The sequence below is a fragment of the Toxorhynchites rutilus genome, chromosome 3 (assembly GCF_029784135.1).
Source record: "Toxorhynchites rutilus septentrionalis strain SRP chromosome 3, ASM2978413v1, whole genome shotgun sequence".
Classification (NCBI taxonomy): domain Eukaryota; kingdom Metazoa; phylum Arthropoda; class Insecta; order Diptera; family Culicidae; genus Toxorhynchites; species Toxorhynchites rutilus.
This window is the reverse complement of record NC_073746.1, coordinates 227,025,941-227,053,783: the sequence shown is the minus strand read 5'-3', so window position 1 is coordinate 227,053,783 and position 27,843 is coordinate 227,025,941. Positions and strand designations below refer to the sequence as shown.

The 27,843-nt window shown below is 42.2% G+C and overlaps 4 protein-coding genes across 4 annotated transcripts; 3 read left to right on the top strand and 1 right to left on the bottom strand.

Annotated features, from left to right (window-relative positions):
- Positions 1–5,720: 5,720 nt before the first annotated feature.
- Positions 5,721–6,885, top strand: LOC129775701 (26S proteasome non-ATPase regulatory subunit 8). The gene is made up of 3 exons (XM_055780726.1): positions 5,721–5,988; positions 6,057–6,232; positions 6,292–6,885. The coding sequence occupies exons 1-3, from the start codon at positions 5,890–5,892 to the stop codon at positions 6,803–6,805; spliced, it is 789 nt and encodes a 262-aa protein (XP_055636701.1). The 5' UTR covers positions 5,721–5,889; the 3' UTR covers positions 6,806–6,885.
- On the bottom strand, positions 6,468–27,531 carry LOC129775700 (DNA repair protein XRCC1). The gene is made up of 5 exons (XM_055780725.1): positions 27,335–27,531; positions 25,929–27,275; positions 25,785–25,873; positions 7,138–7,731; positions 6,468–7,080 (listed from the first exon to the last, which is right to left on the bottom strand). The coding sequence occupies exons 1-5, from the start codon at positions 27,383–27,385 to the stop codon at positions 6,924–6,926; spliced, it is 2,238 nt and encodes a 745-aa protein (XP_055636700.1). The 5' UTR covers positions 27,386–27,531; the 3' UTR covers positions 6,468–6,923.
- Positions 10,721–16,032, top strand: LOC129775699 (uncharacterized). Its single transcript, XM_055780724.1, has 3 exons — positions 10,721–10,913; positions 10,974–11,057; positions 11,112–16,032. The coding sequence occupies exon 3, from the start codon at positions 11,187–11,189 to the stop codon at positions 15,147–15,149; it is 3,963 nt and encodes a 1,320-aa protein (XP_055636699.1). The 5' UTR covers positions 10,721–10,913; positions 10,974–11,057; positions 11,112–11,186; the 3' UTR covers positions 15,150–16,032.
- On the top strand, positions 16,143–22,438 carry LOC129775698 (uncharacterized). Its single transcript, XM_055780722.1, has 2 exons — positions 16,143–16,990; positions 17,054–22,438. Exons 1-2 carry the CDS (start codon positions 16,723–16,725, stop codon positions 22,012–22,014), a joined length of 5,229 nt encoding a protein of 1,742 aa, XP_055636697.1. The 5' UTR covers positions 16,143–16,722; the 3' UTR covers positions 22,015–22,438.
- Positions 27,532–27,843: the final 312 nt, after the last annotated feature.

Genomic DNA, 27,843 nt, shown 5'->3' with positions numbered 1-27,843 from the left:
CCCTAAAACTTTCACATGCCAACTTTGGTTTCGTTTGCTTGGTTAATTTCCGAGTAATGCAGAAATTTGTGTTTCATTTGTATGGCAGCCCCCCCTTAGAGAGGGGGTGGGGTTTCAAAATATCACGAAAACCTTCCCCGGCCCCAAAAACCCCTACATTCCAATTTTCATGTCGATCGGTTCAGTAGTTTCCGAGTCTATAAGAATCAGACAGACAGACAGACATCACTCCATTTTTATATATAGATATTAAATTATGCTCCCGTGCTCCCGTGGCCGAGTGGTTAGCGTCCCACACTATCATGCCGGGGGTTCGGATTCGATTCCCGTTCTGGCCGGGGGATTTTTCATCAAAGAAAATTCTTCCGGGTTACACTGTGGTCATGCGTATTCCAGAGCTTGCCACTCCAGAGTGCATTTAAGGCGTGTTATTCGGCATAGAAATCTCAACCAAGTATTACTAATAAAAATGACGCAAGTAATGCTACGTTGAGAAGGCAAAAGTTCCACTGGAACGTTAGTGCCATCCAAGAAGAAGAAGAAGAAATTATGCACTTTTCATACATAGTTGCTTTAAACCGAATTAATTGCCCAATAGAGTTATAATAAATTGAACGGAATCGATGATAAGTGGTAACTGATAAACAAAGTCACCAATTGAAGCCAAAACATTACAATATTATGCTTTCCAAGGCCATGAAAAATTATCGAATTTGAAAAGTCGCGAACACTCGGTACGATATGAGTTGAGCAATATTAAAGTTTTGGGCTGGGTTTAGGGTTTATTTGTTTCACTCCGTAATTAACAAATACTGTTGTATTAACCAATCAAATTAATACTCTCAGACTACTCCACTATTCTTTTGAACCAAACTGCTCTTTGTTCGCTGTTTTGTAGAAAATCTCCTCTTCGGCCGAATGCAAGTATTGTAATTGTGCTCAGTAGCGTATATTTTGAATAAGAATGAGTTGGGTACCCACAAATAATATAAGTTGAGCTAAAAAAACTTATACAAAAAGTCCAATATCTCTGTAATGATTAAGATTTGATAGATCTCAAAGTGGTCTTCAATCACTACTCAAGAGATTCTCAATGAGCTACACAATATTCTGTATGCATTTTTACTTATTTTTTGTAAATGGAAGATGATTAATTTACAGTGAATACAGTAACATTCATATTTGTTCAATATTGGTCATTCGAAGAATTATAAGTGTAAAAGATAAACAATAAAAACTGAATGTACGATGCAAATTGGATATGCCTTCAAGAAAAAAAAAATCTTCCCAGTTCAAAAGACTTTTATTCGAATATTTTTTAGAGTTATCCAAACATGGAAAAACAAAGAAACAAAAATAATTGGGGAATTTGTATTCGTTTTTATTTTTTCATTACATGAGCGACTTTATTAAAAGGGGCTTCGATCTGGGTTAAAAAAATAGTTTTTGGCGATTTATTATGTAATTTGAGATTTAGTCAAATTTAGATTTAGTTGAAAATGCATTTAAACAATACAAACGATACATTTTCCCAAGCAAGCGTAACGGGTTTTCAAGATTTGTAAAAAATCAGAAATGCCGAATATAATTTTTTTTGCCAATTATTGTACCAAAAAACATCAATAAAGTGCTCACATAGAATCTAAAAACCGATACGCTACGGAGAACACATTTTTATTGTCCTGAACAAAAATTCAGTCAAATCACTCGTTTATTTATTTTTTTATTATAATGATGCTACATCCCACGAGAGATTAGGTCTTTTCCACAACATTGTTTCGTCAATGAACCGGGTCCATAATTCAGTTCTCCAATCCTAAAATCGCACGGGGCAGTTCGAAAGATTCCCATCGCGGCAAAGCTATAAAAACTCACTGAAGCGGGGCGTCAACGTGGCTTGAGCGAGGCATGGGCGTGTCTCTCCACGATATTTCAATTCAATCCCATTGCACCGTGCCAGTGGCGTGTCTTCGTAAGAAAGAATGACATTTTGTTTTCTTTTGAAATATTCCAGCCCCGTAAACGTATAATTACATAGTTACAATATAAAATATGTATTATGAATTCATGTATTGTGCATCTGCCACTTCAGCATGAAACAAAATAATAACAAACTAATTTGACTTTTCCTCAGTCCCACACACAGGGGTGCCAATTGATTTTTTCACACAATATGGAAAATGTAAAAAAAAATTAAAAAAATCTTATTTAATTTTTCAATAACGTTTTATATATACTACTAGCTGACCCGGCAAACTTCGTCTCGCCCAAAATTTATTTTTCGTTATCACATCCACGTTTTCTTACCACTTTCGAACGAAGATAAATTTCGTTAAAGCAAAAATCAAATGGGCTAGTAACGCTTGTCAATATGTATTTGTAGAACATATGCGAATTGAATTTTTCGAACTTTTCCAATTTCCGTTTTCCGAAAATTTTCAATTGTCATGTTTGGTTGAAATATGTGTATTATTTTTATGGGACCACTCTCCATTCCAGAGGAGGGAGGGGTGTCATACCATCATAGAAACATTTCTCGTACCCAAAAACCCTCACATCCCAAATTTGGCTTAATTTGTATGGCAGTGACCCCTTAGAGAGAGGGGAGGAGTATCTATTCACCATAGAAACATTCATTGCACCCTAAAACCTTCACATGCTGAATTTAGTTTCGTTTGCTTGACTAATTTTCGAGTAATGCAGAAATTTATGTTTTATTTGTATGGCAGTCCCTCCTTAGAGAGAGGGGAGCAGTGTCTATTCACCATAGAAACATTTATTGCACCCTAAAACCTTCACATGTCAACTTTGGTTTCGTTTGCTTGACTAATTTCCGAGTAGTAGAGTAAACTGGTTAGATGATATAACGTGGTAGAATTCGGTACCGCATTCTGTTAAAAAATGTACACAAAAATACCATTAAAGACATTACTACCCTTTTCTTCTGTCTATTCAACCTTGCAGAAGAAGATCAAGAATCATCATGTATCATTTTTAAACACAAGTCTAATTAGTTAAGGCCTAAATAAATATAAGCCTGAGTCAAATCAATCTATGACTACTGTTGCCACAGCGACATCGAGCAAACTGGCAACAGTTTCATCTAATACCGCACAACGATCCGCCAGCCTACGTTTGAAGGACTCTAAACGTCGAAACGTCTTTCAGCGGAAAGAGAAAGGTACAAGTCAAAAAAAATGTAAACAGAACGCGTGCGGGTGAAAATTTCTAAATTGATTTGTTTAAATTGGTAATGTTTGTCGTGATTGAAATTATTTTCTGTAAAGAACTGTCGGAGGTAAATGTAGAGTTTTCCTTTGTATATGTGTTTATAAAATTGAATATTATTCAGATCCATTTCTGAAACAACTCCGACATTGTTGGTCACCAGAAAAGAAAAGCCAGTGCTTTATAAAGGCCACTGATTTGTAGGTTGTTTATAACTACATTATTGAATACAATGATTATGTTCTTGCTATTATCGATCGAAGCCGTAAATAAATAAACTGGTCGGTAACAGTATCACTTTTTCTTTGGCTGGGCCAACAACTACAAAAATATATTATAGATAAAAATAGCATTATCTCCTTCGACATTGTTTGTAATAACTTTATAGCCCTGTAAGATCGCGAGCTAACATAATCTGATTTACGTGGGTATACCCTTTCGATCTTCTAAATCAGCAGCCATTTAAATTCATTTATTGCATTTTTACATAACCAAAAACATACTCGATATTATGACATCCTGGACCACAATTACACAAATTGTTAGTAGTGAGACCTACACGATAAAAACATGAATTGAGCACGAATTGATTGGACAACATACAATATAATATAAAATTAATGCCTATTATCGGTAAATGGAGAATAATTCATTTTACGCATCAACTCACATTATGAGCTAACGCCCGAATTTAGACAAAAAGATTGCTCGTTGCGTCGGGGAGGAAGCGAGTTGATACCCAGCAAACATTAAATCGCATAACAAGCGTATATATAACATCATATGCCCTAAAATTTAGTTGGCTTATAATACGCCTAACTGGCATATGCATGCAAAAGTGGAGGTCATATACATACATGGCAAATGCTTACCGAATTTGTTTGGATGAATATGCAACTTTGACCGGCTATTATAGCGATTATGTTGGAATTGATTTGCGATCTAATATGAATATATTCATGAATTGTCAAAGCACCAAATACGACTTTTGTCACACTCATATACGATTTATTATAGACATAGAAAAAAAACAAGCAAAATATTTTCGTTAAATATTTATTATAGCCTCACGAATCGCCATTTTTATATATGAGTATTTATGTTTGTAGAAGTAATAATTGTTTGATTGACTTGTGTTGGGAGTGGAATATGAATGTTTAAAATGGCACAGATTGATGTTTGGTGAAAACTGCTCCGATGCGGGTTCGAACTCCGGTCGTCTGGATTATCATCCACCAGCTATCTCGCGCGGCTATCTGAAATTTAATTCAACAGCAGTTAAAACTTTCGAGTGCATCAGCATTTCATTGACATTTCAATATGATGTAATATGTTCTTTATTAGGATCTAATATGATTTACTGTTTCATGATTTTCTTCAGCATGCAACACGATTTACTACAGTACCGAATCGATTAAAATTATACGCTTATACGACACACAAACTGCATCAGCGTAATATACGCATATGATGCGGATTAAATATATTTTACGACAATGTACATCATAAAATTGATGTTTATTATACCGAATTGCGACTTAATTTGATAATGGTATATAAAATCGAGTTTTTACATTTTATACGATTTCAAATATACACGATACATACTTTGATTGATATTATATGCGATTATGATTTATTCGGATTTCTTGTAAGACTTGGCACGTGAAAAATTATACGATTTAATGTTTGCTGGGTAGTGCAATCAAAAGAAAACATACCCAATAAAATCGTCAAATTGTTATCATTTTTTTACTATATTCACTGTTCATGTTTCAAGCAAAAAAAAATCTGGATAAATTTCCTGTCTAATGATATATGACACAACATATGTCGCAATAACCATTTTGAGTAATATGCGTTTGAAAACTCTTAATAAATCGTTACATTTTTCGTAGAGTGACCTCCCTATATAGAAATCAAAGACATAGTCCTATGTCAAAAACTGGGGTTTAGGTAAGTTTACAGTACATAAAATGAGATATATAACAAAAATATGGAAGATTTCGTGCTATATTACGAAAAGTCGAGATTGCGATATATGTTATTATATAGATATCATTAGACGGGAAATTTATTTGCTCAAAAGACAAACAGTGATTATACGATTGTAATTTGATACGAATTTATATGCGACCTAGTATGTGCAAAAGTTGTACGATTTTATGTTTGCTGGGATGCATCTGACATTTTAACTCTTCTTTGTTTTCTTTATTGGTGAAATAAATCAAGGTTCAGACACGATAAACTTGAAGCGAACTTGTTCTTTTGTATAATTTTTGGGCTTTCAAGGTGGTGGAAATCTTCACCATTATACAAAGCAGGATTAACATTTTGGCATACCTAGAGGAAAATTCTCCAAATTCGTAAATTCATAATGAAAATATTGTTTTACAATGTTTATCCGTTTTTAAATGTTAGGTGAATTGTCTACAGCGGTATATTTTTGCGACATCCGCTGCGAAAGAATCAATTTTGACAGCTGTCAACAGCATGATACATGAGTTTTTGGGAGAATCGCATACTGCAACCGTTCTGTTTACTGCATTATAATTTTAAGTCTATAATATAAAGCTACACTATTGTTCCATTAGTCTATTCCGCAAAACGGAAGAGCCCGGTATAAAAATCAAATCAACAATTGAAGGTAATCGGACAGCCATGGATAACGTCGTGGCTTTGTACAAGCAATTGAAATCGGAATGGATTAAGACTCCAATCAATCTTAAACTTTGTGGTTCCCTGCTCGATAAGCTGAAGGTTTGCGCAACAATATTTATGCAAATTCATTCAAAATAACAAAATTCTACTTTGCCCAAAACTTTCAGATCGCATTGATTGATTTATCGTACCTTCCTACAAGCAATAATCCCGCCTCGCAACAGGAACTTGTTATTGCTCGTGATGTTTTAGAAATAGGAGTAGAATACAGTGTGGCCACGAAGAATATTCCTGCCTTTGAGAGATATATTTCCCAGCTGAAATGTTACTACTACGACTATAAGTAGGATCTTCATAAGCGATTAATATTGCGAATGCCAACTTTTTTTTTTCTTGTTACAGGAATGAACTTGGAGAGTCGAAGAATAAGTATCAACTGCTGGGACTGAATCTATTGTTTTTGCTATCACAAAATCGTGTCGCTGAATTCCACACAGAGCTAGAGCTGCTCCCAGCCGATATCATCCAGTCGAATCAATATATTCGGCATCCACTTGCTCTCGAGCAATATCTTATGGAAGGTCGGTACAATAAGATCTTCCAAGCAAAGGGAAATGCCCCCGCGGAAAGTTACAATTTTTTCACCGACATTCTTCTACAAACCGTCCGCGATGAAATCGGAGTTTGTCTGGAGAGTTCCTACGAAACGATTTCACTTCAGGAGGCAGCCAAAAGACTGAATCTCAAATCGAAGGAGGAAGTCAAACAGTTCGGGGAGAAGAAAGGCTGGAAGCTGAATTCCGACGGATTATATCATTTTGTTAGTGAGCTAGTTAAGGCGAAGGAACCTATTCCGTCTCGCGAGCTGGCAGAACAGGCGATTTTCTACGCCCGCGAACTGGAGATGATTGTCTAATTGTGGAGTTTGGGTCTGAATTTAAAAAAAAACATTGTATTGATTCAAAGCACATAATTTAATAAACATGTAACAATTTATTCTGTATTATTCCTCAGACAGCAATTTACTCCTGTCTTCAGAGAAGATACCGTTGATAAGGAATAAGACATTCCATATCGTGGCATTCATATATCCAGAGCGGTTTAATCAATTCGCTTGCTATTTGTTTATCCACATATTTCTTGTTACGTGTTACTACGAAATGTGCCTCTGATATATTGGTTGTAATGGTGCTAAAATTGAATGGAATATTGTGAATCCTGAGCGTTTATGCGTATTTATCATGTTACCCTCTATACAATTTAACGTATTGCTCCAGTTTAATCACATCTACAACTCCAAGTTCTTCATCCAGGAAGAATATCTTTCCACTAAAAAAGTTCAACGAAGTAACTGCATCTATAATGTTGTTCTGCCCGTCCTCATCGGTACTTTTGTCGTATATCTCGCTCGCATTTTCCGGTTGTTTGTTTATTCTCCGGTTAACTTTCTCGATGTCCTCTTCTGTGTCAGATCCGGACACATCATAATTTTCGGTTTTCTTTTCCACCACTATGACATCGTCCAAGTCATAATGTGCTAATACTTCCTCATCCGTTTCTTTGGGTTTCGGATCTTCCCTAGCTTTCTCAATGCGCTGGTGGCTGTCTTTTATGGAACTTTTTGGGGTGTGACTTTCTCGTTCCGAGTGTTCCTTGGGTTTATTGGTAATATCGATTACCTCTTCCTCCGAATCGGTCCGCTCGGCATCGTCCGAATCAAGGGCAAATTTGCGCCATGAAAGTCGCTTACGCTGAGCGTGACAACGTTCGATCCAGGATTTCCGGATAATTTTTCCTTTACCATGTACTTGGTTATATTTCGGCGTGTTCTTGAAAGCGCAGCTGCAAACGGAATATCGAAAATATGAGATGCAGGAAATATAGTAGAAATAAATCCAACATTCAACAATATATGGCGTCTGCATCTCGCGTTGCATAAGGATAATCGGGATACGCAAGACGGCGTTAGAAAGGTAACATTCCATACTAAACACGGCTCTCATAAAGTTTTCTGATTACTTGACTGTGTTTTGTGTGAACTATAAAAACACCATATTTTCACAAAAATCAAAATATGAATAGTATTTATGGTCCTGATACTGTAACAGCCAATCACGCACGATTCTGGTCGCGTGTAAGGCTGATGTCACATTAGGCAGATTCGCCGCCGCGGATATCGCGACGGTTTTTTTTCTCGATTTGAAATCGCTTCCAGAACCGCCCCGCTAAGCGTGAAAACACATTAGAAGGCTCTTCTGCGCGGTTTTCGCATTGCCAAGCTACAGCGCAGTATGAGAGATGCCACACACAGCGGTGCACAGAAAAAGCCACCTTGTCTCTTCTGGCCCTGATTTAGAATTCATGGCGCACCACGCTCTGGTCGACCAATTATCGAAAATATCGATAACATAATGAAATTCATTGAGTGAACAGTGTTATTTGTTTGTTTGCTTGATTTCATCAGTTTCTGAACTTTGTACGAAAAAACAGGTTTGAATAGCTAGAATAAGCCTGGATATGAAAAGAGTCTTAATGTATAGGCTCCACATAAGTTAACGAATTAAAAAGGGCACGAGGTCATTTCCGATCTGCGAATCGTTTCTGAATCGGGACAAAATCAACCCATTCCCAAATTGAATAATGACTGTTGATAAAATGTGAACTGGTTCCAGTATTACTGGACATTTGCACTAAAATTTTCTCAGATTGTGAGCCAGATGTAGATTTGCTGGAATCTTTTTGACTGTTTGAGCAATTCCTTTTGACCCACTATAAGATTTAGATAACTATTACGGCACTTTCATACGTATCTTTTTTCATACTTGACCGAAGTTAACCAAAATTCGACCAATTTCTCTTTAGAGTGTTTGTATACATCCGCTATGTTTTACAGTTATCAGTGAGATTCCAGTTCAGATGGTGAAAAATCAGCGACCCGTTCGGGAAAGTATTTTGTTCACCCACGTGTAAAATTCAGCATCGCGCCTTGGAAGGACTGATGAATATACATAATTTGACCTTCTCAAGGGTCCTCGAAAGGCTCCAGGAACGGACGACAGTGGATCAGCTAGGAGCTTGTCGGGCCAAAACCGCGCAAAAACCAGAGATTGATGATTTCAAGCTAAATCCAAACATTTCGACACGAACACCATTTCAAATTCGCTCAGAAGTTCCTGACTTTGCAAGCCATATACTTTGGGTAACGTTGGGTAATGGAGTGAACCATTTGTGACCAAAGACACCATAAACTGTGTGTTAGCAGCCCCATGGTTACAAGCGAACTCTCAAGCGAATCATAACAAATCTAAGATGTGCACACACAATAAGCAGGGATAGAATGCTGCTACAGTATCGTATAAAGTAATGAAAAATTTAGACACTAAAACCAACCTTGTGTCAAAAACTTGAAAGAACTGATTCGATTGAACAATTAATAATAGAATTTATTACTGAATTGGTAACATATTCGACACAGGAAGATTAAGAGTAAAATAATGGGAATAAACGTAAATTCACATAAATATCACAATTTAAATGCTTTTGAATTAATTCTATGAATACGACAAAAATGAAAATTATAATCTCAATCATACAACACCAAATTCCATGTTTCATTCCCGGAGTATTATAGTTGCGGAATTTCATCTTTCCCGTTCCGTTGATTACAAATCAACACGGTGGGATATACGGTAACGGTATTGAATTAAAGAGACTTTAAACTCTGAGAGTTCATTCGTCTCTACGGTGGGATATACAAAACTGATGGCCTTTAAAAACAGCTTTCAAAAATCGTAGTTTTGGTCAGATCGGGCTTCATGCCACTGCTTCAAAACCGTGCTGGAATGGTATCCTATTAATTCTGGGGATTATGTGCCGAAGGACATGAACCCACTAAACTGTTCTAAACTCCGTCCGTTAAAAACGGCCAAAGGGCTGCCCTGAAGTGTAAAATCGTGTTGAGTGTTAATTTTCAACATTGCGTTCAGCCAAAACCAACCAAGTGTAATGCATTTTAAGTCAATTTATTTTCATTTATTAGGATGTTGTATAATCAAAAACTGCAAAAGTGAGTCAACATACATACTATCTATGAAATTAGTCAAGAGTCGTTACAAAATACCAATGTGTTGTTGTATGTGATATTGTGTTAATAGTTGGCGTGCACTTGGTTCGCTCTGGCTGCAAAGAGAGTAAAGTTTTGCGTGTCTAGCCGCTACATAGTGTTGTTTTTCATTTTCTTGTAGAATTTGAATCTGAAATTGCCGATGAAGTAAGCTCACTGCATGAAATGGAGTATTATGTTATTGAAAAGACTTTGTTATGGAGGCTAGAAATTTAAGAGGAAATGTTATTCTAAGCGTTATTCTGTGGTTGTCCAAAAAACTGTTAACTGTTAATAACAAAATCCGACTTTTTAGCGTTACGTAATTTGTGCACGACACCTATGATATGTATATGCCTAGGGGCACGGACGAGATTTTGACATGGGACTGTGATTGTGTGTAGTAATTGCATTTAAATTGAGTTTTTTATTGTTCAAAATCTGTAATTTTTTCTCTTTTGATATATCAGCCTTTTGATACATGAAGCCCCGAAAAAAACGTTCCTTGTATGAACTTGTATCCTTTAAACGGGTTGGATGAGATAAAGTGGTAGAATTCGGAAATATTATGTTCAAAAATGTACACAAGAATATCATTATAGCCATTACTATCCTTTTCTTCTGTTTATTCAATTATACAGGGGAAGATAAGGAGTCATTAAACACAAGTCTAAATAGTTAAGATCAACATAAATATAAGTGTTCTGGCAACACAGCTCTGCAAACTTCAACTGCGTCGCAGCGAGCGTTGGCAGAATAAGAAACGGTTGGAAGAGAAAAGAGGAACCATTTTTTTCTACCACGCTTGAAGACAGGTTGTTCTTTTTAACAGCGGTGAAATTATAAGTATTTAACTGAACTATAAAAACGGTAGGTTTGATCAAATGATCTCCAAGTTGAATTAACCGCGGTGAAGTCGGAGGTGAGAGAGTAGGAGTTTAATTTTTCATCACAGAAATTAACCTCATTTTATTATTATTAGTTGCGCGTTCATAGGGAGTGAAGCATAGCAGAACCCCGCGAAGTAGTTAGTCGTTACGTCGATTTGAAACGAAAAAAAACCAATGTAAGCATTTTCTTCAAAATAAGAATTCATTTATTGATTCAATAAATATTTCAGCTTTGAGCAGTTGAGAAACGAATCGCTGCTCCAGAGACTTTTTTTCACGTCCGAACATTCTCAAAGATTGCTTTGATGGAGGATTTATGTAAGCGTAAATGCGGAGCCTGCGCCCTTGCCGATGATCCCGATGTAGAAATGATTTCATGCCGTAAATGTGACGTGCCGTTTCATCCGAAGTGTACCAATGTTCCACCAGGAGTTTCCATAAGTAAGTGGAAGTGCTACACTTGCTCGACAGGTCTCCTGTTACCGTCAGATACTGTTTCTGTAGCAACTGATGCTACGAAGAAGAAGAGTTCCAAAATTAAGCCAGATGACATTTTTGAAAAGCCGAATACACGTAGTAAAGCCACTGCTATCCTCGGGGGAACCAAAAAGAATGAGCCGACGAGTGAGAAAGGTGCAGATGGTCGTACTACGCCAAAACGGAGTCCGGGTGTTCCAAAGCCAAATACCTTTGACAAGATGTCGATTAAGTCGAATATTTCCAGTGCTCGAGCCCGCGCACAATTAGCGCTGCAGCGTTTGGAAGCCGAACAACGGTTGGAGAAGCAAAAATTGAAAGAAGAGCGACGACAATTGGAAGAAGAAAAGGCGATGAGAAAGAAGGAACAGGCACTGCGGAAGAAAGAGCTTGATCTGCTAGAGCGATCGTTGAACGAGAAATACAATTTGGAAGAGCAGATTGCAGAAGAAGGAGGTAGCTTCAAGGGCTCGGCTATGAGCCTGGCGGGAGACTGGCGAAAAACGAAAGACTGGCTTGATAAACAACCAGATACGAAAGCAAAAAGATATTTTGAGAAAACCGTTGCCGAAGAAAATGCTGCATATGAAGATTCCGAAGATGAAACTATAGCCGACGAAGAAAAAACCGAAGATGGCTCTTGGGTCCCAAGCGAAATCGAAAGTGATGTTGCATCATCGGTCGGAGAGCCTGACATACAACCACACCAAGAAGAACGCCGCCGAAATCCTCGTAGTTTTCATCCTGAAAATCCTCAGCATGCCGTGAGACACACGACACACGGGGTGGGGCCTAGTTCAAATCAGTTGGCAGCCAGGCAAATCTGGCCGAAAAAGCTACCGATATTTTCGGGTGACCCTGAGGAGTGGCCGATGTTCAACAGTAGCTTCGAAACCGGAAACACAGCGTGTGGTTTCACAGAGGTTGAGAACCTTATCCGGTTGCGAGAAAGCTTACAAGGACAAGCGCGAGAAGCGGTAGTTACGAAATTGATGTTTCCTCACTGTGTACCCCAAATCATGGAGACGCTGCGTCGCCTATACGGAAGACCAGAGCTTCTGGTAAGATACTTACTTGGTAAAGTCCGGCAACTGGAAGCGCCCAAGCCGGAGCGATTGGACACCATAATGAATTTTGGGATGGCGGTTCAGCAATTGTGCGACCATTTAGAAGCAGCTAATTTGCGTGGACATTTGTCAAACCCAACATTGCTTGAGGAGCTCATAGAAAAGCTACCTGCATCCATAAAGCTGGATTGGGTCCGGTACAAACGAAAGTTCGTTGAACCCTCGCTAAAGGAATTCGGTAGGTTCATGGAGAGGCTGGTCGAGGACGCTAGTGAGGTTACTTCAATTGTGAAGCCTAAGCAGTGCAACAAGGCAGAAAAAGGCCGGCCAAAGGAAAAGGGACACTGCAACACTCACACCGATGAATCCAAATCTTCCGAGTCATCCAAGACACGTACTCCTTGTCCGATATGCGGTAAGGATGACCACAGAGTAAGAAACTGCGAGAAATTTGAACAAATGAGCCTGGACACTCGTATGCAAGCTGTGAAACAGCATAAACTATGCGAGACATGTCTTTACGGTCACGGTACATGGAGATGCCGTTCAAGAATCCACTGTAACATTGGAAGTTGTGGCAAACGCCATCATCCATTACTCCACGAGGCAACTGTAGTAGCTACTCGTGTGGTGCCCTCGGACTGTCATACACATGGATACGGCAGGCGGTCAATTTTGTTCAGAGTGGTGCCCGTAACGCTGTTCAACGGTAACCGTCGCCTAAACACATACGCCTTCTTCGACGAAGGCTCATCTTTGACTTTGATTGAATCAGGAATTACCAACAGCCTTGGAGTCGAAGGAACCCCCGAGCCGCTACAACTGAAATGGACAACGAGCGTTGTTCGGAACGAAAATTCGTCGAAGCGTGTTAATATCCAGATTGCTGGACGTGATCTTCGAAATCGCTACACATTAAAAGCAGCCCATACTGTGGATGAACTAAAACTTCCAGGACAAAGCCTGTCTGTCGACGAACTAACAGCACGTTACGAGCACCTACGAAATGTGCCAGTTCAGTCGTACTCAGAAGCTGTGCCAAGAGTTCTCGTGGGACTGGACAATATAGATTTATTTGCTCCTCTAGAGTGTCAAAAGGGTCAATCTGGTGACCCTATTGCGGTGAGGTCGCTTCTTGGTTGGGCAATATATGGGCCAAGTGAAACTAATACGTCGATGGAGAAATTCCTAAATGTGCACTCGTGTGAATGCAAAACGGATACCAAGTTGAATGAGATGATTCGTCAACAGTTCGTGCTGGATGAAGCAATTGCTCCTGGGTTTGCGTTACCGGAATCTGCTGAAAACAAACGAGCTCGTGAGCTACTGGAGAAAACGACGGTCTGGCAGGATGGGAGGTATGAAACCAGTCTTTTGTGGAAAACTGATGACGTCAACCTGCCAAATAGTCTACCAATGGCGACGCGAAGGCTGAAATGCTTGGAAGCAAAGCTATCCAAGGACCCCGAGCTACGCGAAAATGTCCACCAACAGATCCAAGAGTACGTGCGTAAGGAATACACCCATAAAGCTTCCACTCAGGAACTAAATGAAGCAGACAGTCGGCGCGTATGGTATTTGCCGCTCAACGTAGTGTTACATCCGAGGAAGCCGGGAAAGAAGCGACTTGTTTGGGACGCAGCGGCACAGGTCGAGGGAGTATCACTCAATTCTCAGTTATTGAAAGGCCCCGATCAACTCGTATCACTTCCCTCGGTAATCTGCAAATTCAGAGAACGACAAATCGGGTTCGGAGGCGACATAAGGGAAATGTTTCACCAAATCCGAATCAGGTCGGTGGACAAACATTCCCAACGATTCCTTTTCCGATTCGATACCACCCTGCCACCTGACGTATATCTAATGGATGTGGCGACCTTTGGCGCAACGTGCTCTCCTTGCTCGGCACAGTACGTTCTACGAAAGAATGCTGATCGGTTTGCAGAGGAATATCCTGACGCGGTCGCAGCAGTGAAGTCTAAAATGTATATGGACGATTACTACGACAGCACCGATACCGCGGAAGAAGCAGGCGAGCGAGCTCTACAAGTTAAAAATATTCATTTAAGCGCGGGTTTCGACATGCGGAATTGGGTGAGTAATTCATCTGATGTGCTGCTGAGACTTGGTGAGCCTGTGGCCCAAACTCCTCGAGAATTTGGCTGCGAAGAAGAAATAAAGTGGAAACAAGTACTGGGAATAACGTGGGATCCAATCCGCGATGTACTCTCGTTTTCCACAAACCTTCGAGCGGAACTGATACCATATGTTATCGGAAAGCAGCGCCCAACAAAGCGGATGGCTCTCCGCATCATCATGAGTTTGTTTGATCCATTGGGGTTGCTCGCGCCTTTCACTATTCACGGTAGGATGCTAGTGCAAGATCTCTGGCGGAGTGGGCTACAGTGGGACGAAGAGATGCGAAACGAGGATTTCGAGAAATGGGTGCGCTGGACAAATTTGTTTCCCAATATCAGTGAGTTGCAGATCCCTCGATGTTATTTCAATGGTGCGCGACCCACGACTTACAAGAAGGTGCAACTGCACGTGTTTACCGATGCGAGCGACAGAGGCTACGGTTGTGCTGCATATTTTCGCTGTGAAGATGGAGAGGAGGTCCGATGTGCTCTGGTGATGTCGAAGGCCAAGGTGACTCCACTCAAGCATCTATCAATTCCACGAATGGAGCTGGAGGGAGCAGTTTTGGGCGCAAGGCTTCTTTAAAATGTTCGTACCAGCCATTCGTACGAGATCGGAGAATGCTTTTTATGGACAGATTCTGCCACTGTGCTTGCCTGGATACGTTCGGACCACAGGAAGTACAGTTTGTGGCTCATCGTATCGGCGAGATTTTGTCACTCACGCAGCCTGAATCGTGGTACTGGGTTCCTTCGAAAGCCAATATTACCGATAGTCTCACCAAATGGGGCAGAAACACTGAACTGGATTCTAATAATGACTGGTTCACGGGACCTTCCTTCCTGTATCTCCCACAGGGCCAATGGCCTCGTCAGCGGGAAGTTGTTGAAAACGTCCAAGACAACTTCCCGCTCGTTCCTGTTATCAGTTACATCATATTTCGCTACCGATAGGAATCGTCGACGTTAATAGGATTTCGAGATGGAACGTTCTGCTACGAACGATGGCATGCGTGTACAGATTTATGAACAACTGTCGGCGGCGAATCAAAGGGCTGCCAATAGAAGCACTAGAGGCAACGGAACAGCAGAAACGATGGCTCAAACGTGTTGTTCCTATGGTAAAAATTCCGCTTAAGCAAGAAGAGTTTACACGTGCTGAACAGTGGCTCTGGCAGATCGCTCAAGGCGATTGTTACCCGGACGAAGTGAAAACACTACTGCAAAACCGAGATGCACCGATAGAGATGAGATGCTGCGTCGATAAGAGCAGTTCGTTATACAAGATGTCCGCATTCGCAGATGAGTTTGGAGTCCTGCGTGTCGAAGGGAGAACCGAAGCTGCTACGTTCGCACCGTTTGATGCGCGTTTTCCAATAATACTACCCAGGAATCATCCGATCACGTTCAGACTCCTCGACCACTATCATTGTCGTTTTGGACATGCGAGTAGGGAGACGGTTGTCAACGAGATCCGTCAGCGATACTGTTGAAGTATGTCATGATTTTTTCCATTTTTTAAATATTGTAACTGCAAGGAGGCTATGGGAAATATATATTCGTTTGGAAACCGACAGAGGTCAGACGTCTTTTCTTTTCCCGTGAAGAAGCCAGGAGAAAATCGAAAAAATTTGGAAATTCTTCGTTTTGTGACGACAGCTCTCAAGTTTATGGAAAACCATCCAATACGCAACCATCAAATCCATTCTCGACGGTGTGATTCACCACAACAAGAATCTTTCGGGCCGTCGCATACTGACGGTGGAAAACCCTTCGATCAGGAACGGGTAAGCCCCATCATTTGGTCCTTCGAACCGGATCGAAGGTTCCCCCGACCAGAAGGGCAGGTGTGGTGAGTACACCATTTTGTTTGCAAGTTCATTTGGTGGTGTTGGGTGGCAAGTAGACTCGCGTGGGTGGTATGCCCGTGTCGGGAATAATTACGTTCGTTTTTGTGCACCATCCTCGAGTTATTCGTTCGCCTAAAAAGTGGTAAACCGTGACGGGAAGGATACATTCGTTCGATTTTTACCATTTTTCGATATCCGCGTCGTGTAAAAGACATTACAACGCACAATTTACGTTCCAATCTTCCGAATTTTGATTCCGTATATTCGATCTGTGGTGGTAGTGAAGTGGTGATAGTGTAGTGAACCAAGATGTCCAGACCAGAGAAGAAGTTGGTCGAATGCTTTATGAAGCGCAAAGCACTATTCGTCGTTCGTGATTCCGTTGAAGTGTTCATCAATAATTTTGACAACCAGAATGACGTTTTCCAGATTCCGATTCGTGTTGAAGCGTTGGACAGAGTCTACAACGAATTCATTGACCTGCAAACGGAGATCGAAAAGTATGATGATCCTGAGAAGTTTGAGGAGCATATGCAAGAACGAGCAACGTTCGAGGCGCGATACTGTTCGGCTAAAGGTTTTTTATTGATGAAACGTTCCATAGATCACAACCAACCAGCATTGAACACGTCTTTTACAGCCAATCATCCTCCAGCGAATTTCCACCTGCGATTACCCAAGATTGACCTTCCAAAGTTTGACGGAGATTTGTCTAGATGGCTTTCCTTCCGTGATACGTTTACATCCATGGTCCATTCCAATGCGGATATTCCGACAGTAGCGAAGATGCAGTACCTCTTACAATCACTGGAAGGAGAAGCTCATAAGCCATTCGAGTCAACCGATATAAGTGCGGATAATTACGCATTAACTTGGGACGCTTTATTGAAGCGTTACGACAATAAACGTTATTTGAAGCGTCAGCTATTCCGAGCTTTGTATGACCTCCCGCCACTCAACAAAGAGTCACCCCAAGAGCTGCATGACCTGGTTGATGATTACCAACGGCATGTCAAGGCTTTAGCGAAGCTGAACGAACCAGTCATCCACTGGGACACACCGTTAATCAACCTGCTAAGCTACAAACTGGATTCAACAACCCTCCGAGCCTGGGAGGAGAAGACTAGTAGCGCTGATGACATCACTTACGAGGAGTTGGTTGATTTCTTGTACCAGCGTGTCCGAATGTTGAAGTCCGTCGTCACCGATCTGCAGCAACGCTCCAATCAAGTCGGCCAAGTCAAGGTGGCCGGTTCCACACCAAACCAGAAGAAGCCATTCAAGATGGTATCCAATTCCGCCACGACCGAAACTAAGAGTTTCATTCCGCATTGTATTGCTTGTCCAGAAAACCATTTGTTATTCCAATGTCCAGCATTTTCCAAGATGTCCGTTTGTCAACGCAGAGAACTGGTATCCCAAAAACGCCTATGCTGGAATTGTTTCCGTTCTGGACACCAAAGTAGGAATTGTACGTCCAAGTATGATTGCCGAAATTGTCACCAGAGACACCACACGCTGCTGCACGAATCTGCAGTCCCGAAAGTACAATCCACTCCAGTTGTCATGTCTGGTCAGTCATCCCAGCAACCGAATCCACCCACGTTGACTGTTGTCGAATCCCCTGGATCAGCGAATCCGAATCCCCAAGTGAGTTTGTCGGCACAGTCATATCAGTCCACTGTCCTATTGGAAACGGTTAACCTCCTTGTCGTAGACCAGAATGGCAAAGAGCATCCTGCTCGCGCGCTCCTAGATTCGGGATCAATGTGCAGTTTTATTACGAAGAAATTATCCAATGTACTCAACCTCCGCCGCACGAAAGTTGACATCGCCGTGTCTGGAATCGGTGAAGCATCGAAGCAGATCAAGCGCAAGTTGACTGCTACGATTAAATCCAAGTTGCTTTCGTATAGTACAACTCTCGATTTTCTGATTTTGAAGAAACCCACAGTATGCCTGCCAACTACGCCGATTGATATTTCCTCGTGGCAGTTCCCTGATGTTCCGTTAGCCGACCCACGATTCCACATTCCAGCCGACGTTGACATGATTGTCGGTGGAGAAGTATATTATGACCTGCACACCGGTTGTAAGATTTCCTGCGGCGAAGGAAAACCTGTATTCGTCGAAACCTCGTTCGGATGGACTGTTTCTGGGAAAGTAGTCATCCAATCACCCGATGTTCCACGTGTTTGTCACCTCACCACTGTAGACCGAAACCTGGAACAAGCCCTCCAGAAGTTCTGGGAGCTAGAAGCTGTTGAACCCTGCTCCATGTTATCCGCTGAAGAAAATTTCTGTGAAGATCAATATGCCACTACCACCACTCGCGATTCGTCGGGTCGTTACGTTGTGTCCTTGCCACTCACCCGCGATCCGCTCGTCACTCTCGGCGAATCACGTTCAATCGCCGAGCGTCGCTTCTTGAACCTTGAAAAACGACTTGAGCGAGATCCAACCACCAAAGTTGCCTACTGCCGCTTCATGGAGGAATACGAACGCCTAAACCACATGAAGAAGCTCGTGGATCCAGTAGACGAAACCAAGCCACACTGTTTTCTCCCACACCACCCGGTGTTCAAGGAATCCAGCACCACTACGAAGGTTCGAGTTGTGTTCGATGCATCCTGCAAGACGTCTTCTGGATTCTCTGTGAATGACCTGCAACTAGTTGGACCCGTCGTTCAAGATGATCTGCTATCGATCCACATCCGATTCCGCATCCACCAAATTGCATTCGTCGCCGACGTCGAAAAAATGTATCGACAGATCCTATTGCGTCAGCCGTTTCGTCGATATCAGCTCATCCTCTGGCGTCCTAGTCCAAACCAGCCAATTGCTACGTACGAACTGAACACTGTAACGTACGGTTTCGCGTCATCACCATTCTTAGCTACACGCACCCTTCAGAAAATCGCGCAGGACGCAAGTGATATCCATCCAGCCGCATCCGCGGTAGCCCAGAAGGATTTCTACGTGGATGATTTCCTGTCTGGTGCCGACACCGTTGAATCCGCTATCCAAATACGCCAAGAAATGACTGCCATGCTTTCAGCAGCAGGTTTCCCGTTGAAGAAGTGGGCTTCAAACTCACCAGAAATCCTAGTTGATATTCCCGAAGAAGACCTAGCCTTTGCACCGTACCATGATCTCCAGGACGATCAATCCGTTTCCACACTCGGACTCATCTGGGAACCGAGAATCGACATGATGAGTTTCAAGGTTCAATTTCCACTGCTAGCATCTGTTTTAACTAAGCGGAAGATTATGTCGTACGTGGCGCAGATTTTTGACCCACTTGGCCTGGTGGGACCAATCATAGTCATCGCCAAACTCTTCATGCAGCGTCTATGGGCATTGAAAACCGAAGCTGGAGATTCATATGAGTGGGATCGTCCTCTTCCTCCACGTTTGCAATCCAAGTGGAAGGAGTTCCACGAAACGTTAGATACTATCGCATCTCTTCGAATTCCACGCTGTGTAACCGTAGCAAACGCAACCTCATTCCAACTCCATTTCTTTTCCGATGCCTCACAGAAGGCTTACGGAGCATGTTGTTATGTCCGCTCAGAATCCGCTGGGGTTGTTCGTGTCCAATTGCTGACTTCCAAGTCCAAAGTAGCACCGCTGGCCAAACAACAAACCATCGCACGTCTGGAGTTATGTGGGGCTGTACTCGCATCCAATCTCTATAAAAAGGTGGCCCATTCCATTCCGAAACCTGCTGAATTCTTCTGTTGGACAGATTCGTCAACTGTATTACATTGGTTGGAGTCTTCGCCGTCCCGATGGAAAACTTTCGTAGCTAATCGGGTAGCTATGGTTCAAGAAGCTACAGAATCCTGCCACTGGAACCATGTTTCCGGAACATCCAATCCAGCTGATCCCCTCTCTCGTGGCGTCAATCCAATCGATCTCAAACAACTTCCCATTTGGTGGAACGGTCCGAACTGGTTATCCCTGCCACCATCCGATTGGCCTGTTAACGAAATGCCATCCCTTGACCCACATTGGATGTCGGAGGCCAAAAACAACGTAACCATGATAGCCACACTCAATTCCAACTTTTCCGATAAATTATTCAGCCGATACTCCTGCTTCAGCAAACTTCGTCGATTTATTGCATACTGGATGCGATATTTCCGTGCCCTGAAAGCCGCCGTCAAGAAGACCACCATCGAACCTTTTGAGACCTTAACAACTGACGACCTCCGTGATGCAGACATCGCCCTTTCTCGGCTAGCCCAGCGCGAATCATTTCCAGAAGAAATGTCCAATCTTATATCCGGGGAACGTATTCCTACATCGTCAGCATTGAAGTGGTTGCAACCGAAAGTCAGCAAGGAAGGTGTCATCCGAGTTGGTGGAAGACTCGGCAACGCCCCCGTGTCCGAAGATGTAAAGTTCCCAATTGTCCTCTCGTCGAAGCACCGGTTATCCGTCCTGCTAGCCAAGTACTACCACCATATGCTGCTCCATGCCGGTCCCCAGTTGATGCTTTCTTCGATTCGCCAGAAATTCTGGATCATCGGTGGCCGTAACTTAGTTCGCCGCACGTACCACCAATGTCACACGTGCTTCCGCAACAAACCCACCCTGGTGCAGCAGAGTATCGCCGACCTGCCTACAACAAGAGTGACTCCGACCAGACCATTTGCCGTATGCGGTATTGATTACTGCGGTCCCGTATATATCAAATCTCCGGTGCGTAACCGGACTCCTACTAAAGCGTACATCGCAATATTTGTATGCTTCGCTACACGTGCCGTCCATATCGAGCTTGTATCTGATATGTCAACACCGGCTTTTATGGCCGCTCTCCGCCGTTTCGTCGCTCGCCGTGGAAAGATGAAGGAAATCCACAGCGACAACGGCACCGCCTTCAAGGGCGCAGCAAACGAACTGCACAGACTCTACGCCATGTTAAAATCCAACCAAACCGAACGAAAGCAGATCCTCGACTGGTGTGCAGAGAACGAGATTATCTGGCGTTTCATCCCTCCGCGAGCACCACACTTTGGAGGGCTGTGGGAAGCAGCCGTTAAATCAGCTAAGCATCACCTGTTACGTGAAATCGGCAATGTAAACGTTGGCTACGAGGACATGTGCACTTTATTGGCCCAAATTGAAATGTGCCTGAATTCGAGGCCCCTGGTTCCAATTCCAACCGATCCTTCAGACCTGGAAGTCTTAACTCCAGGACATTTCCTGATTGGAGCCAGTTTCCAAGCCGTTCCGGAAAACAACTTGTGCGACATTCCGGATAATCGTCTGACGCACTTTGAGCTCGCTCAGAAGCGATTCCAACGAATCTGGTCCAGATGGGCACCAGAATACCTCCAGCAACTCCAGTCACGCGTTACAAGGTCCAAGCCACCAGTAACCATCAAACCAGGTGCCGTCGTGGTAATCAAAGACGACAATCTACCACCAATACAATGGCCGCTCGGAAGGATCACTAAGGTTCATCCGGGCAAAGACGGAGTGGTACGTGTCGTCACCCTGAAGACTGCATCATCCGAAGCAATCGTCAGACCTGTGGCGAAGATTGCGCTATTACCAACAGCAGAAAATCATCATCCGGATCCTGAAAAATGAGACCTGGTAGAGCACGCCAAAATTTGCTCGATGCCTTCGTGGGAACCAAGCAGGTAATTGCGGTTCCAATACGTATCTTTATCTTGTCAGGTCTACCTGGTCTTTTCAATCCCCAGATGACGATACCCTGGGCTACTTATAACAATCTACATCGAGTTCAATTCCCGGCGAACCATAACAAACCGATCGTTGCCGGCAAATCACGTGCTCCTGTTGCGTCTTCACAACAACTGAGACTAGTCTCGAATCTTTAAATATTTAGTTTAAAAACAACGACAACATTGTTAAGTAATAGAATTGAACTAGCTAAACCAGTTCAAGGTGGCCGGAATGTTGAAGTATGTCATGATTTTTTCCATTTTTTAAATATTGTAACTGCAAGGAGGCTATGGGAAATATATATTCGCTTGGAAACCGACAGAGGTCAGACGTCTTTTCTTTTCCCGTGAAGAAGCCAGGAGAAAATCGAAAAAATTTGGAAATTCTTCGTTTTGTGACGACAGCTCTCAAGTTTATGGAAAACCATCCAATACGCAGCCATCAAATCCATTCTCGACGGTGTGATTCACCACAACAAGAATCTTTTGGGCCGTCGTATACTGACGGTGGAAAACCCTTCGATCAGGAACGGGTAAGCCCCATCAGATACGATATCCCTCAATTGCGTTCCGCGGTGAGGCAGGTGATGAAAGACTGTCAGCGATGTAAGGTAAAGAAATGCAAGCCACAGTTCCCGAGAATGGCTCCATTGCCGAAGCAGAGGTTGACACCATACGTCAGGCCATTCAGTTATGCTGGCGTAGATTATCTTGGGCCACTAGATGTGACGGTTGGAAGGCGTAAAGAGAAAAGATACGTAGTCGTCTTCACGTGCATGGTAACTCGAGCCGTGCATCTTGATATTGCGTTCAGTCTCTCGACGCAGTCCTGCGTGATGGCGATGAGACGATTCGTTTGCAAACGAGGATCACCTGTGGAGATATTTTCTGACAATGGCACCAACTTTGTTGGTGCCAGTCGGCTGCTGATGAGGCAAATTAACAACGAGGTCGCCGCAACGTTCACTGATTCCCACACCAAATGGTCGTTCAATCCACCGTCCGCGCCTCACATGGGCGGTGCGTGGGAACGCATGGTGCGTAGCGTTAAGGAGGCTATGGAAGCTCTCAATGATGGTCATACTCTCACCGACGAAGTTCTGCAGACGGTTTTGGCAGAAGCAGAGGGTTTCATCAATGCTCGTCCTTTGACTTACATGCCTCAAACATCTGCTGATCGTGAAGCACTCACGCCGAACCATTTTATTTTCGGTAACTCTTCGACGCATGGAAACGCTGGCTGACAGAGTACTTTCCGACGATCAATAAACGGACAAAATGGCTCGACGAGGTCAGATCAGTCAAGGCAGGAGATTTGGTGTACGTTGCAGATAAGGACAGGAGAGACTGGATCCGTGGGAGAGATGGAAGAGTGCGGCAAGCCGTAGTACAGACGGCTACCGGTAAGCTGAAGCGACCAGTGGTGAAGTTGGTGCTGATGGTGGTATCGGATGGTGGTGAATCCGGAAGACGGGACGAGCCTGGACCTGATCCACGGGGCGGGGGATGTTCTGGCAACACAGCTCTGCAAACTTCAACTGCGTCGCAGCGAGCGTTGGCAGAATAAGAAACGGTTGGAAGAGAAAAGAGGAACCATTTTTTTCTACCACGCTTGAAGACAGGTTGTTCTTTTTAACAGCGGTGAAATTATAAGTATTTAACTGAACTATAAAAACGGTAGGTTTGATCAAATGATCTCCAAGTTGAATTAACCGCGGTGAAGTTGGAGGTGAGAGAGTAGGAGTTTAATTTTTCATCACAGAAATTAACCTCATTTTATTATTATTAGTTGCGCGTTCATAGGGAGTGAAGCATAGCAGAACCCCGCGAAGTAGTTAGTCGTTACGTCGATTTGAAACGAAAAAAAAACAATGTAAGCATTTTCTTCAAAATAAGAATTCATTTATTGATTCAATAAATATTTCAACTTTGAGCAATTGAGAAACGAATCGCTGCTCCAGAGACTTTTTTTCACGTCCGAACAATAAGCCTAAGTCAAATAAATCAATGACTACAGAAATATACTATAGATAAAAATAGTATTTTCTCCTTCGTTGCTAAATTGTTCGGAACATTGTTTGTAATAACTTTATAGCCAGGAGATGTATATTGAGTATTCTATGGCCATTTTCTGGGAAGTTCGTGAATGGGCGAGTGCATTCGAGGAAGTGAAGCTGGTTTCTAAGAAAGACATATATGGGGAACATATTATTAAGACTATCATAATCTGATATGCGTGAGTATATCCTTTCGAACTTTCAAATCAGCAGCCAGTTATATTCATTAATTGCATTTTTACATAACCAAACAGCATGCTCAATATTATGACATCTTGGACCACAATTACATAAATTGTTAGTAGCAAGACCTTCACGATAAAGACGCGAATTGATTCCGAATTGATTGATCTTCGAGGATAATAGAGTAGATCCATCTTCCAGGAACATCCCTCCATGGATTCTGCCAACTTATAAATGACTGTTTGTCCGAAAAATGGAGAACAACTCATAATACGCATTCATTCACAATGTGAGCTATCGCCCGTACATACATACAATCTAAATCGTCAAATTGTTTACATGATTTTACTTTAATCGCTGTTCACGTTTGAAGAAAAAAAAAGCTGGATAAATTTCATGTGTAATGGTATACAACATAACATATATCACAATGACGATTTTGCGTATTATGCGTTTGAAAACTCTTAATGAATCGTTACATTTTTCGTAGAGTGAACCCCCCCCCCCTATAAAGAAATCAAAGACATAGTCCTATGTCAAAACGTTTGTAAAGAACCATCTTTGGCGGTATGCAGAAGGACGGCATATGGAAGCGAAGGATGAACCGCAGGTTCACACAACTCACCGGTAAACTTCTTCTTCAATGGCACTAACGTTCCTAGAGGAACTTCGCCGTCTCAACGTAGTATTACTTGCGTCATTTTCCTTAGTACTTAGTTGAGATTTCTATGCCAAATAACACGCCTTGAATGCATGTGGCAAGCTCTAGAATACGCGTGATCACAGTGCAAGTCGGAGTCGGAGGAAAATTCCCCCGACCAGAAAGGGAATCGAACCCGAACACCCGGCATGTTAGTTATGACGCTAACCACTCGGCCAAGGGAGCACCAAACCGGTAAACACAGTATTCATTAAATGCCCAAAACTGGAAGGAAACGCTAGGCAGGACATATTATAAGAATACCAGATAACATTCTTGCAAAAATGGTGTTCATCGGCGAGTACAGGACGACAAGGAGCGCAGCAATGGAGCAGTACCTGATTGCAAAGGGTCAAGTCTGCATAATTGGAGGGAGAAAGCCGCAAACCACAAGCCAAAAATGTTAATTGGAGGAATATTGTGAATTAGGTCATGTTGTAAAGGCGCCAAGCCAGAATGAATGAAATGTTTCAACCAAAGTTTTACGATATCTGCTATATGTAATCGATTTTTGGGATTCTTAAGATATCTAGTATGAAAATGATTGTATTTCCTTTTTTTCCTCAAAACTGTTACATTTTCTAAACTCGAGCAAACCTCGAATAATTGGTCGAAGCGTACCTAACGTGAAACTTAGGTAACATAGTAAATCAACAAAAAAAATCAACTCCGTGATTATATTGCGATTGTGTATTACGAATTAAATGAAACAAAACTTTCAAAAATACTTACATGAGATGTGTACAATTCGAGTCCCAATCTGATTTATACTTTGCGCCCATCCCTAGCGCCTGATTCCGAAGGTTTGCTCGATCAGGGTTCTGGAAAACTTAGTGACAATTTAACGACACCTACTCAACTCATTGAACTCCGAACCTGTATTCCACTGATGACTAATACCACATTCTCCAAAAGCTTATTGAATGGTTTATACAGGGGCATTTTTCTCCGTTTTGTGGTATCCTCTTTATCGTCGGCAAGTTGTAGTTTGGGTTTTTTGCTAATAGGCGAGACGCTGTTTGCGACTCCACAATCCGAACCGCGTTTCTTTCGCTCGAATTCTACTGGTTTGTGCTCTTGGACATTTTTCTTACGATTATCTTCAGGCAATCGTTTGTCCGGTTGTGGTTTCACCGGAACAGACTGAGGTGATCCCTTTACATTGTTAGATGCACTTGGAACCTTATGTTCGACTTTTGAAATAACTTGATCTTTCGGAACAGGATCGTCGAATAAAAAATTCTTGAATTTAGATGCTGATGTATTATGTAGATTTGGTTTTGTTTCTTTCAAAGAGCGGTTCTGTTTTTCCTTGTTCATTTTGTCTTCATATTCCTTTTTCTGGCGATTTCGATCCTCGGTCAATTTTTTGTCCAACCTCTCGTTAGGCTTATCATCATCCTTATCGTACAATATCGAATCACGATTACGGTTAATTGGTTTCGCAACCTCTTCATCATCATCGTCGAAGAGGCGCGGCCTGGCCGATGGAGTGGTTGTAACCGTTTTTTTAACCAACGGTGTAGAATGAGCTTTCCTAATCGCAACAGGGGTTGAAGCATTCCGTATTGCCGCGGCAGTTGACATCGAGGTAACTGGTGGATTCTTCTCGTTTGTTGCATTTTGCGTTCCCTCACTGATTCGGGATTGCTTCCAACGAGCGAAAAGGGTTGTCGCTGATGTGCTTCCACTGTCGGAATCAGGTGATTCTTCCCGAACCGTGAATCTTCCAAGTTTTAACACTTTTGGAACGTGCTGATCCGCAACAGCTTTAATTTGTTGTTGAATGTTTTCCGGAACGAGGGGTTTTACACTCTTTTCTGCATTCGGTGAGTGTAATCTTATGAACGAGATTCCGTACTGAACACGACTGTTGAAAGGTTGGGTACAAATAATTTTTACCAAATTCCATTTCTCGCAGGCCACCGATGCGACAAGGGAACTCTGGGTGAAGCACCTCACACCATTTACATTAGTCGAATTACGGCTCTCAATGGGTGTCATAAAGGAGGATGTCAGGAGTATCTCCTTGAAATCAGGATTGCTGGGGCCACTTCTGGCTACGAGTACCTCGATGAAAGCAGAATGTTCATTTCCTATATCAATACCATTTATAGAGAGCTCTTTATCGAGACGCAGCACGACGAAAGCGCTTTTTTCTCCCTGTTCCCGACACTTCCATTTACGCGCTTCCTTTGCCAGAAGATTTGAAGCGGGAAAGTCCTGAGAAAATAACCATATATCTAATCTTAAACCCGTTACTAATTTAAACGACAACGAACCTTATCTTCGCTGCTGAAGCATTCAACAGATTGAATTCTAGCATTAGGCATCTTTTATAAAATCAGCAGAAGGAATCAACAGTTATAAGAACACTTCTTCCTAATTTTTTGAATTCATACAAACTTGAGAAAAAGAAACATTCGCAAACACAAGCATCAACATGTTTTGATTCACTTTTTTGGCACATAGTAAAGATCTGTAGGTAGCCCATTTCGCAATTAAAATGGCTCTAACTCGAGTTTTCGCGTAACTTTTGAAAAAGTTCAAAGTAACATTTCCGTCAACTCGAGAAAAACGGAACTATAGTCCCGAACATTATTCCCCGAATTGTCATAAAAGGAATCGATCTTCATCACTTCTTTCACCACTAGCAAACAATAACAACTCTGAAAAACGTCGTATCGTCAATCAAGATGCAAGTACCGCCGAATCCAGAGCACATTCTCGACTCGTCGGCGAATAACATCAAGGATTTCCGCTACGATGTCAAGAACAACATAACATTTGC